Raw genomic sequence first — 13,143 nt, 5'->3', positions numbered from 1 at the left:
TTAAAAACTAAACATATCTTTGTGTCACATATAATACAGGATAAGTTAATATTACTCCTCCAAATGTCCCTTAAGTGTCTGATAGCCTACATCAGCTGAAGTAGTCTGTGAACAAGACTTTCTTCAGTTTTTTCTTCAATTTGCCAATGCCGGTTCTGTTCTTAGTTCTTTTGGTAGGGTGTTCCACTACACTGGGGCCATCATTGAGAACATTCTCTCCCTGATGCGCTTATATTTGAAGTCCCTGAAGGAAGGTACTTCCAATAAGCTCTTGACTGGAGCGTAGGGACCATGGTGGTACATGTTTGTTTAATCTGTTTAACAGGTAGTGTTGTTTGGATATGTGCAGTACCTTGAATGTCAGTAACAGGATTTTGGTTTTCCTCATGCACCTGGTAAGTAGTATTGTGAATGGTGCTGGTTAGTCTGTGTCATTCCCCTTATTCAGGCAATCCTAGTGGCACCGATTCAGCATTGGGGGGGGGGTAGGGTGATGCTCCCCACAACCTCCCAAAATTTTCCCTCCCCCTCTCCTCCCTGCCCACGATGCGGCACCTCTCCCTCTCCCACCAGAAGGGGATGATTCAGTGTGGCCATTTCATCACAGCTGTGCTGAAACGTCCTGCAATGAAATGGCTGCGATGAATCGTCCCTTTCCGCACTTTGCACATGTAAGACGCAAGCACCTTTTCCATATTCTGCTATTCTGTAACAGAGCACTTAAGTGCATTAGCATGTAACTACAAAGGGGGCATACGTGTGAGCAGTACATGGAGGGGGGTGGGCATATGCCTACTTAATGCATCTATCTTATAGAATACGTTATGTGTATAGTTTACTGCACTTAGGTGCTCCCGGGGATATGCCTTAAGCGAGTGTGCCAAAATGTAGAAGTGGCACTCAGTGTGCAGCACTGAGGCAGCTGCATTGTGGCGCCCAATTATTGAATTTTCCTCCATGTAAGTAAATATATTTAGAAAACTTGCAGAACAGCAAAGTCTTGAGAGGCCTGTCTCTATCCTCAGCCTCGGACTCAGTCCATGTTTCACCTACTGGCTTCTTCAGGGAGAGAAAGCTAAAAGGAGCCATCAGCCACTATATTAAACTTGATAAACAGCATAGCATTATAGTTTCAAGGCTATGTTCCATAATTCCTAAAGCAGTGGTTCTCAAACCTTTCCTGGGGGGTTACCAGTCAGTCAGGTTTTCAAGATATCCCTAATGAATATTGCATGTGAGAGATTTGCATACTTATCACCTCCATTTTATGCAAATTTCTCTCTCAGGAACATTTGAGATCCCTTGGCCTAAAGCAGGGGTAGGCAATTCCGGTCCTCGAGAGCCGGAGCCAGGTCACATTTTCAGGATATCCACAATGAATATGTATGAGATGGACTTGCATGCACTGCCTCCATGAGATGCAAATCTATCTCATGCATATTTATTGTGGATATCCTGAAAACCTGACCTGGCTCCGGCTCTCGAGGACCGGCATTGCCTACCCCTGGCCTAAAGCATATACAGTTCGTAATTTATATACACCTTTTTACGCTAAGATATTTGTCCTCTGTTGTAGCTTTCAAAAGAATATTAGGTTAAGATACCTGATTCTATATTTTCTCTCTTCTGTTTGTTGAAGTGCACACATCTCTGCATCTCCAACTTTTATTTCAGTAAGATTTGATTTGTGTTGACCAATGCATTCTTCTTCATTGTAGGGAAAACACAGACTGCATGTGGCCACAGGAAAAGAAGGAGAATGGTGTGGTCTCATTCCAGTTGGTAATCCTTGCAACAGTGTGACCACAACAGGCCTGAAATGGGACCTCAGTAAGTTCTACATTACTTTGGTTTGTTTGCAACGTACATTTAATAAATTGGAACAAGTAGAGCAACAAAAAAAAAATTGGTGTATAGTGTTGAAAGTATGCACAATAATAACGGAATATATAAAGTAGAGGAATTTGAATTGTGACCTTTTGAACAGAGGACAAACATGGGAGTAGTGTTGTAAATCAGTTGACAAAGTCAATGAAAGTTATAAGGGATTGATAGGTAAAGCAGTAGATGGGCAAAGAACAAAACATCTATAGATTATACAGCTGGATATCAGAGCACTTAAACGATTTGTGTCTTTTTTTTCTCATTCTAGGTTTATAGGGGGTAAAAAGATCAGTAATCATTCCTGTGAGGACTGCTGCACTGTGAAATGTAAAGGAAAAAGAAGTAGAAATGCAGACCAATTTTTAGCAGAGAAGGAAAATGACAATCAAATCCAGAATTGAAAGGGACATGTTAAAAAAGAGGCTATGAATGAGGGAAAAAGAAAACCTTGGGTTTTTTGTTGTTGTTGTTGTTTTAAGGCATTGATTCAGTCAGTAGGAGAATATCCAGGTTAAAACAACAGTGAGACATCTTGGATTAGATATCTGAAAAGCAAGAGTGAAAAAATGGGAAAGCAAGTTCCATCAAAGGCATGCAAATGGCATAAAAGAGTACATGTTAAAATTGCAGACTGGAGTAATTCTGTAGAGCGAGCATTAACATTTACATGCCAGCTGCATATGTAGAATAGTGGTATGTGTGTGCATATACATGCACACACATACCACTATTCTACATATGCAAATGCCAAAATTTTGCCTACGGGGAGAACTTATCAGCGTGGGCTACCATTAAAACTTGTTATTAGTAACTAGATCTCAAGGTGTAAAATGGGATAAGAACATAAGCAGTGCCTCTACTGGGTCAGACCCGAGGTCCATCATGCCCAGCAGTCCGCTCACGCGGCGGCCCAACAGGTCCAGGACCTGTGCAGTAGCCCTCTATCTATACCCCTCTATCCCTTTTTCCAGCAGGAAATTGTCCAATCCTTTCTTGAACTCCAGTACCGTACTCTGTCCTATTACGTCTTCTGGAAGCGCATTCCAGGTGTCCACCACACGCTGGGTAAAGAAAAACTTCCTAGCATTCGGTTCTGAATCTGTCTCCTTCCAACTTTTCCAAATGCCCTCTTGTTCTTTTATGTTTTGAAAGTTTGAAGAATCTGTCCCTCTCTACTCTCTCTATGCCCTTCATGATCTTGTAGGTCTCTATCATGTCTCCTCTGAGTCTCCTCTTTTCCAGGGAGAAGAGCCCCAGTCTCTCCAATCTTTCAGCGTATGAAAGGTTTTCCATGCCCTTAATCATTCGTGTCGCTCTCCTCTGGACCCTCTCAAGTATTGCCATATCCTTCTTAAGGTACGGTGACCAATACTGAACACAGTACTCCAGATGCGGACGCACCATTGCCCGATACAACGGCAGTATGACTTCTCTCGTTCTGGTCGTAATACCCTTCTTAATAATACCCAACATTCTGTTTGCCTTCTTCGCGGCTGCTGCGCATTATGCTGTTGACTTCGTTGTTGTGTCCACCAGTACACCCAAATCTCTTTCAAGGCTACTTCTCTTTAACACAAATCCCCCCATTTGGTAGCTGAACATCGGGTTTTTTCTCCCTAAATGCATGACCTTGCATTTCCCCACATTGAAGTCCATCTGCCATTTATTCGCCCACTCCTCCAGTTTTCTTAGGTCCCTTTGTAGATCCTCACACTCTTCCACATTTCTAACCCTTCTACAGAGTTTAGTGTCATCCGCAAATTTGATAACTTCACACTTCGTCCCCGTTTCCAGGTCATTGATAAATACATTGAACAGCAGTGGCCCGAGTACAGACCCCTGCGGAACCCCGCTCGTGACCTTCCTCCAGCTCGAGTAATGACCCTTCACTCCAACCCTTTGCCTTCTGCCTGCCAACCAGTGTTTGACCCATCTGTGCACGTCCCCTTCCACCCCGTGGTTCCACAGCTTCCTAAGTAGCCGCTCATGGGGTACCTTGTCAAAGGCCTTTTTGAAGTCGAGGTAAATGATGTCTACGGGTTCCCCTTTGTCCAACTGACTGTTTACCCCCTCAAAGAAGTGCAGTAAGTTTGTTTGGCACGATCTTCCCTTGCAGAAGCCATGTTGGCTCGCTTTCATCAGCCCATTTTTTTTTCGATGTGCTCACAGATGCTGTCCTTTATCAGTGCTTCTACCATCTTGCCCGCAACTGATGTCAAACTGACCGGCCTATAGTTTCCCGAGGCTCCTCTTGACCCTTTTTTAAAGATAGATGTAACATTTGCTATCTTCCAGTCCTCCGGGATCTCTCCAGTTTTTAAGGATAGGTTGCAAACTTGTTGGAGTATTCCCGCTATCTCATTTCTTAGTTCTTTTAGTACCCTAGGGTGGATACCGTCCGGGCCTGGTGATTTGTCGCTTTTCAATCTATCTATCAGTTGGAGGACATCCTCATGGCTCACCTCTATTGTTGACAGTTTTTCTTCTTGGTCTCCATGGAAGATCACGTCGGGTTCTGGTACACTGGATGTGTCCTCTCTTGTGAAGACTGACGAGAAAAATTTGTTTAACCTGTCGGCTACCTCTTTTTCCTCCTTTATCACTCCCTTTCTGTCTCTGTGATCTGTGATCTGTGATAAAATAGCACAAGTTGGTAGTATGTGGAAATAATGTATACATTAGCCTGTGCCCAGTTTAATATATCAATATATGAGGACATACAAGCCTTAAAGGCAGACACGGTATGTTCTAAATTCTAGACAGAAGCCAGCCCCCTACATAGGGAATTTGGCAGCTTAAACACAAAGGGATCACATGAATACATAAAAGTAGGTTTAATATTACAGAAGAATAGGTTAGTTTTCTCTTCCATGATACTCTCCTTCACCCCTTGACCATCTGGATGCCAATGTTTATTGGAGCTATAAGTTGGTCACTACCCAAATATAAATGAATTGTAATGTTTTCCTTTCCAGAAGGGCCATAAGGTAATGCATGTTCAGCAAAGGGATCATATATAGTGTAGTTGGTGACCTTACTAATTCAAGAAGAATCCTAGCCCACTTTTGAAAGCTCTCTGTGTAAAACAGAGGGCTCATAATATTGGCGAGTACAGCAAAGAAAACATTTAGTGGAAAAAGAATGGGGGGGGTTAGAAAAAGGGGTGTGATGATTGGGTAAGGTTGGGGTGGTAGGAAAAAGAATTAACGTTGGGATTGGAGGAACTTAGAAGGTAGAATGAGGATTAGAATGTTGAGTGATTGGGGGAATTGATTGGTGGAATTCGGGCGGGAGAAGTGAGCTGTTGGTTGTGGGAGGTTGGGTGAGGAGGGCAGGTGTCTGTGAGGAAAGAAAAGTGTGAAGGGAATGGGTATTTGAAGTGAATTTTAGTTGTTTCCTGCCTGTGGTTTATTTAGTTTTAGGTGTTTTGTCAAGGATAGGAAGTGTGAAGGCTGGTGTGGTTCTTATTATTATTAATTTTACCTTTTCAAGACGCGGCAAAAAACAACTGGTGAGGTGGTGTTTGTCGTCCTTGTGCTGGTGCTGTGGGAGCGCATTAGCGGGTTAGGCCGGCGGCGTATGGAATCGGAGCCGTCTGTTCGTGTTCGGGTCGGCCGGTGTGCTGTCGGGTGGCTGGCGCATTTGTTATTGTAAGCGCGGCCAAGTCAGCGTTATTGTGTCGGAAGGAGTCAGCGGGCTGTTCGCAGTGCGTCGGGGCGCATTCACGCCTTCGCGTCTTTGGTGCCTGAGTGTGCAGGTTGACTTTGTGTTCAGTCAGCTGGGGGCTGGCTGTGAGAGCTGCCTGCATTGAAGTTTGGCTTCAGCCCTATTTTTCAGGAGGCGACATTTGCTGGTAAGGATTGGCTTAATTCTTACATTTCTTTGAGGCAATTGAGTAATTTGGTGTGTTTTGTGCTGGTTTAACCCTGTGGTTAGTGTGGCTGCTTTCTTTACTGGCTGTCTGCCTGCTTGCTTTGTGGTGAGGTGCCCTGGTGTTAGTATGGCTCCTAAGAAAGGTCCTAGCAAACAGGCTGGGCAGCAGAAGAGGAGGGCATCCGGTGTTAAGCGGGCTTCTAAGCAGGCTGCTTCAAGGGCACGGGTCTCCACTACCTCAAGGGTGCAGGGGCAGAGGGAGATTTCCCGTTGCTCGGGTCCTAGCAGCGGTGTGCGCAATAGCCGGTCGGCTGCGGTCCGGGTGACTGGTGCGAGGATTGCCGTGCCAGCAAGTGCAACAGAGGCAGTGGAGAGTGAGGTCCCTGGGACTTCCCAATCGCAAGGTGTGTCTGCTGAGGCAGTGGTTCCTGCTGGTGAATTTTCTTGTTGTCTGTCTGACTTATTGGATATGGTGTCTGGGGGTGGAAGGGGACGACTAGAAGGGTTGGGGGCTGGGGCGGAAGGTGGTTCGGGTGGTTCGGGTGGTTCTGGGTTAAAGTCTTTGGGAAAACAGCTGCGGAATAAAAAGTTTTTGCACCGTCTGCAGCATGTAGTGAAACATTTGGATAGGGAGCGGAGGACTCGGAGATCTGGAGCAGAGGATCCCATGAAGGTTTGGGAGTCTTCTGATTCTTGGGACTCTTCCCATTCGCCATCATCCTCTTCCTCTTCAGATGTAGTGCCGGTTGGTACTGCTGGGAGCGTAGGTGTTGAGTTGGCTGGGCCTTCCAGTGGGGTTGCTCAGTTTTCTCGCTCTGGGCACACTTTATGTGAGATTGCTCCTTTAGACGGGCAGTTGTCTCAGAAATGGAAGAGAAAGATTTTACGAATGAAATATGTTGATGTATTTTCCCTCTTAGAGCATGAGCAGGAGGGTATGGATAAGAAAAAGAGTGAAGACAGTAAGGATGATGGCAAGAAAAAGAGGACTCGGGTCTCCCGGACTATTTTTAATTGGATGTTAGGTTTTCATGTTTATGCTAGTGTTCTAGGCAGTGCAAAACCTGGTTTATATCCGGGTTTGCTTCGTTATGCTAATTTAATTCTACGGGCCTACCGGACTTATGGAGGGTGGGCTTGGTTAAATTATGACGAGCATTTTCGGCGTAGTCTTGCTCAGGACAAGTCTGAAGCTTGGGGTTATCGGGATGTCGATTTGTGGTTGACAGAAATGACGTCAGTTAGACCGGCGTTTTTTTCGGGGAGTACCCTCCTCGGGAGGCTCTGTGCCCTTGGGGAGGGGTGGTTGGGGGGCAGCAGGAGTGGGTAGAGCTGGGGCAAGTAATGGAGGACCCGGTTTGCCTGGGTGGCAAGGTGGACAGCGAGGTGGGGTCTTGGGGTCCTTGTGTTTCCATTTCAATTCCGGTCGGTGTGACCGCGTTGGATGTAGATTCAGACATTTGTGCAGTCAGTGCACAGGTCCCCATCCCGCTCTTAGGTGCCCGGGTGCCTGGGCAAAAGGGCCGACAGGACGATCAGCCTGGTCCGTTGCCCCCGGTGTGTCTGGTCAAGGCTCCGTCCCCCGTTAATTTGCAGCATCTCTCGGGTTGGTTGGATACTTATCCGAATCGGGATGATGCTGGCATGCTATTACATGGTTTTGCAGAAGGGTTCCCTATACCTTTTGATGGTCCTCTGTTGTCACACCGCTGTGTTAATTCCCCTTCGGTTTCTCAGTATGCGACAGTTGTACGGGACAAATTGGGCAAAGAAATTCAGTTGGGCAGAATTGCGGGGCCTTTCCGGACTCCTCCTTTTGATAATATGGTTTTGTCTCCTTTGGGTGTCATTCCATTTAATACATAATTTATCTTTTCCGTTAGGTCACAGTGTGAATTCTTTTATTGATTCCCATTTTTGTTCTGTACAGTATGCTTCCTTTGATTGTGCAGTGGACATGTTGCGGCGGCTGGGTCCTGGTGCTTTAATGGCAAAGGCGGATATTGAATCGGCGTTTCATTTACTGCCGGTTCATCCTTCTTCCTTTCCTTTATTAGGTTTTCAATTTGAACACCAATTTTATTTTGATAGATGTATGCCCATGCATATTTTGAGGCTTCTCTACGTTTCTGCATTGGGCAAATGAGCAGAGTTCTGGGTCGCCTGCGATAGTCCATTATTTGGATGATTTTTGTTTGGAGGGAGAGCGGGGTCTGATCAGTGTGGTGTATTGTTGGATACTTTTCGCTGCCTAATGCAATTTTTGGGGGTTCCGTTAGCGGAAGAAAAATCGGAAGGGCCTTGTTCGGTTTGGGGTTTTTTGGGCATTGAGTTAGATTCTGTGCGCATGGAATCGCGTTTGCCAGCAGAAAAAGTTCAAGCATTGCGCATGGAAATTGATAGGGCTCTTCAGAAGCGCAAATTGACCCTCACTGAGGTGCAGTCTTTGGTGGGGCGTTTGCATTTTGCCTCTAGGGTTATTCCGATGGGTCGGGTCTTTGCTCGTCGCTTGGCCTTTTTGACTAAAGGGGTCCATAAAAAGTACTATCGGATTCGTTTGTCTAGGGTGGTCCATGAGGATTTACTGATTTGGAAAACATTTTTGTTGACATTTAATGGTGTCCGGGTATGGCCTCAGCCGGTGGTGTCGGCTGCAGATTTGCAGTTATTCACAAATGCAGCTGGGGGGTCGGGTTTTGGAATTTATTTTCATGGGGCCTGGTGTGCAGAGGCATGGCCAGAGTGGTGGCGTACCCGGGGTTGGTGTGCTAATGTGGCCTTCTTGGAGCTCTTTCCGGTTTGGGTGGCCTTGCAGTTGTTTGGTTACCATTTGATGAATAGAAGAGTCCTTTTGAGTTCTGATAATTCGGCAGTGGTGGAGGCTGTAAATAAGCAAAGTGCACATCATCCTCTTTTAGTGGGATTATTGCGCCTGGTAGTGTTGAATTGTTTACAACTGAATTTGACTCTGCGAGCGAGGCATGTGCCGGGCTACAATAATGATCTTGCTGATTCTCTCTCTCGCTTTCAGTGGGTCCGTTTTCATGCTTTGGCCCCGGGAGTGGATGCTGGGCCAACCGTGATGCCTCAGGAGTTGTGGCAGCATTTCCTGGTATCTTCTCGACTTTGTTGACGGATTCATTAGCATCCACTACTTGGAGAGTCTACAGTGCAGGCTTGCGGCGTTTTGAGCACTTCTTACAGTATTTTCTGGTCACTGGGGTTCCAGTGATTGATGAGTTTTGTATTATTAACTTTATTTTATTTGCTCATGCCATGGGTTGGTCTGTGGGTGCCCTCAATCAAGCCTTAGCTGGGGTGGCTTTTCTTTGTAAGTTACGAGGGTGGATCGATCCTACTGCTTCCTTTTTAGTTAAAAAGCTTCGAGTGGGCTATGTTAAAGGGTCTGCTCATACCCGTCCTACTGTGTTACGGTTGTCGATCTTGCCCGAGAATTTGGTGGCTATGGGATCTGCTCTTCAAGGGATTTGTGTGTCTCCTTTTGAAGTACTTCTTTTTCGTTTGGCTTTTTCTGTAGCCTTTTTTGGAGCACTTCGTATTAGTGAGTTGGTTGCTCCTTCCAAGCGGGCATTAGGTGGGACGGGGATTTTGGGGTCTGATGTGGTGTTGTCTGCATCGGAATGGCGTTGTTGCATACGGCGCTCTAAGACAGACCCTCTGGGAAAAGGTAGTTGGTTGAGGTTACGTACCTCAGCTCCATTTTCTGAATGTCCGGTGGCTTTGGCTCACATGTATGCGCCGATTCGGCCTAAAAAGGGTCTGTATTGGTTAGTGCATGCTGACGGGGCCCCATTAACTCGATTCCAATTTTCTGCATAGAAACATAGAAACATAGAAATTGACGGCAGAAAAGGGCTATAGCCCATCGAGTCTGCCCATACCAATGACCCACTCCCTGATTCTTACTCTCCTAGAGATCCCACATGAATATCCCATTTTCTCTTGAACTCTTAACACGCTGCTGGCCTCAATCACCCTCTGAGGCAGCTCGTTCCAATGATCTACCACCCTTTCAGTGAAGAAGTACTTCCTCGCATCACCCTGAAATTTCCCTCCCCTGATTTTCAGCGAGTGTCCTCTGGTTACTGAGGGCCCTGTAAGACTGAAGATATCATCTTTCACCTCTATACGCCCAGTAATATACTTAAAGGTCTCAATCATGTCCCCTCTCTCTCTTCGCTCCTCCAGTGAGTACATCCGCAGTTTTTTTAACCTTTCTTCATACGTGAGTTCCCTGAGCCCCAAAACCATCCTGGTAGCCATTCGCTGAACCGACTCAATTCTCAACACATCTTTTCGGTAGTGTGGTCTCCAGAATTGAACACAATACTCGAGATGAGGTCTCACCATGGATCTGTACAACGGCATTATGACTTCAGGTTTTCTGCTGATAAAACCCCTACGGATACAGCCCATCATTTGTCTTGCCTTGGACGATGCCTTCTCTACTTGATTGGCAGCCTTCATATCGTCGCTAATGATCACTCCTAAATCACGTTCCACCGTGGTCCTGGACAAGGTTTCACCATTTAGTGTGTAAGTTCTGTGTGGATTTTTTTTGCCTAGGTGCATTACTTTACATTTTTTAGCATTGAAGCCCAGCTGCCAAGTTGATGACCACTGTTCAAGCTGTCTTAGGTCCTTCGTCATAAAGTCAGGCACACTGCTTTTGCCAACTATGTTGCATAGTTTGGCATCGTCGGCAAACAGTGATACTTTTCCTCTAAGTCCTTGGGTCAAATCTCCTATGAATAAATTGAATAGAATCGGCCCTAAGACGGAGCCCTGAGGTACTCCACTCATCACTGCTGACGTTTTGGAGGGGGTACCGTTTACCATCACCCTTTGAAGCCTACCATCTAGCCAATCCCTTACCCATGTTGTGAATGTATCCCCTAATCCCATCAATTTTAGTTTGTTCAACAGCCTGCGGTGTGGAACGCTATCAAAAGCTTTGCTTTTTAAAAAAGTATTAGTTAGTTTGGGTTTGGATGCTACACTTTTTGGTACTCATTCTTTCAGAATTGGGGCAGCGACTTTTGCAGCACATAAAGGGGGATCCCCTGATCTTATTCGAAGAATTGGGCGTTGGGCTTCAAATAGATATTTGGGTTATGTTCGCACAGTGTCTTCATGATTGTACTGTTAATTTCTTTCTTCTTTTCTGTTTAGTCTCCATCCGGAATTTGCCAGTTGATATTTGTATCTGGCTGTGTGGGCATTCTTTCCTGTTCTGGGCGCATAAGCATGCAGCTGAATCCAGATGGGGGTTGAATCTTGGCCTGGCTGGTCTTGGTATCGACATTGACTGGATGGGACAGAGAGGAATGCGCTGGAATCAACTTTTGCCTACTTTGTTGGAGGCTAAACGTTTTTCCTATCCTGATTTAATTTTGATACATTTGGGTGGGAATGATTTATGTTATGTCAAGGGTGTGGATTTAATTAATCAGATGAAGAGGGACTTTATCCGTATTTTTTCAGATTTTCCTCTAACTCGTATAGTCTGGTCTAAGATTATCCCTCGTCTAGTATGGAAGGATGCTCGCTCTGAGAGAGGGATTGAGCGTCTGCGTCGTCGTGTGAATGTGGATGTGGCTAGATGGGTGGGATGTATGGGGGGTATGATATTGAGTCATGATTTGTTGACTGTTGATTGTCCTAGTCTCTATCGCCCTGATGGAGTCCATTTATCTGATATAGGGTTAAATATTTTCTTGAGCACACTTCAGGATTTGTTAGAATCTTTATACCAGGCTTAATTTGGCTGCAGTTTAGTGAATTTATTGGGGGAGCGGTGACAAGCATAAGCTGTCACCGCTTTGGCGGAAATGGGAAGGGGATCCTTCCAGGCGGCCAGGGAGGAGGGAAGAATAAGTTGTGATTATAATGTTGTAGACTGTGTGCGGCACCGCCACAGACGGAGGTGAGGCCGGGCGACACCGCAGGTCTTGCTAATGGATTTATTGAAGTTGAAGTTAAGATATGGGAATTTGGGGGGCAAAGCAGCTAGGTCGTGACCGACTAGCTGTTGGGGAAAGGAAACTAAAGGCCGCCAAGGAAGGGAGGAATAAAAATGGATGTACATGGTTATTGGTTTAAATGAATTAATAAAGCTGCGGCCAAATTTTTTGCCATCAAGTGTTAGTAGTTTTATTTATAGTATTTAGTTGAGTTGTTTGCATGGTGCGAGTCCAAATATTATGTGTAGAGGGACCACATCCGCCCCTCTGCAGTCCTCAGGCACCACTCCTGACTTTAGAGAAGCATTGAAAAGGTCAGTCAGCGGAGCCACCAGACCGTCCCTAAGTTCCTTCAGTACCCTCTGATGTATACCATCCGGTCCCATCACTTTGGGCTCCTTTTACAAAGGTGCGCTAGCGTTTCTAATGCACGCACTGGATTAGCACGCGCTAGTTGAAAATCTACCGCCTGCTCAAAAGGAGGCGGTAGGGCTAGCGCGCGTGGCAATTTAGCACACGCTATTCTGCGTGTTAAGGCCCTAGCGCAGCTTTGTAAAAGGAGCCCTTTGTCTACCTTGAATTTAGCTAGCTCCTCATGAACACAACCCTCTGAAAATCAATCAGGTTCTACCACTTCTCCATCCCTTTTGCAGTCCTGCTCCCAGCATTTCAGCTGTGAACACAGAACAGAAATATTTATTAAGCAATTCAGCCTTAACCTCTACATATTTCTCCCCTTCTCTTTTGAGTCCACAATGCCACTTCTTCCTATCACTGATATCTGAAAAATGTCTTGTCTCGGCTATTTTTTCCTTCCATTTCTATCTTTGCTTTTCTGACTACTTGACCAGACTCTCTTAACTTTTCCAGCCTCTTAATTTTTGCCTGTCTCTTAATTTCTAGCCTCTCTTAAATTTTTCTTGTCTTCCTCTTTCTGCGAGCTTTTGTAGTTTATGAAAGCCAACCTCTTATTTCTTACCTTCTCAGCTACTACTTTTGAGAACCAAAGTGGCCTTCTTTTACTCTTCTTTTACTTACTTGCCTCACAAAAAGGTTTGTTGCCCTTACAATAATTCCTTTCAGTTTTGCCCACTGCATTTCTACATAAGAATAGCCTTACTGGGTCAGACCAATGGTCCATCAAGCCCAGTGGCCCATTCTCACGGTGGCCAATCCAAGTCACTAGTGCCCTGGCCAAAACCCAAAGAGTAGCAACATTCCATGCTACCAATCCAGGGCGAGCAGAGGCTTCCCCCAAGTCTTAATAACAGACTATGGACTTTTCCTCCAGGAATTTGTCCAAACCTTTCTTAAAACCAGCTACACTCTCCGCTCTTACCATAACCTCTGGCAATGTTTTCCAAAACTTAACTATTCTCTGAGTGAAAAATATTGCCTCCTA

The 13,143-nt window shown here is 45.5% G+C and overlaps 1 protein-coding gene across 2 annotated transcripts in view; it reads left to right on the top strand.

Moving 5' to 3' along the window:
- TPK1 (thiamin pyrophosphokinase 1) overlaps positions 1–13,143 on the top strand; it is a 412,744-nt gene that overhangs the window by 288,321 nt on the left and 111,280 nt on the right. For both annotated transcript variants that reach the window (XM_033930308.1, XM_033930309.1), the window contains one exon: positions 1,719–1,830. In XM_033930308.1, coding sequence (XP_033786199.1) covers positions 1,719–1,830 — 112 coding nt within the window. The remainder of the gene's footprint in view (positions 1–1,718; positions 1,831–13,143) is intronic.

This window comes from Geotrypetes seraphini, chromosome 2, assembly GCF_902459505.1.
Source record: "Geotrypetes seraphini chromosome 2, aGeoSer1.1, whole genome shotgun sequence".
In the NCBI taxonomy this organism is placed as follows: Eukaryota; Metazoa; Chordata; class Amphibia; order Gymnophiona; family Dermophiidae; genus Geotrypetes; species Geotrypetes seraphini.
This window is presented reverse-complemented; position numbering and strand designations above follow the sequence as displayed.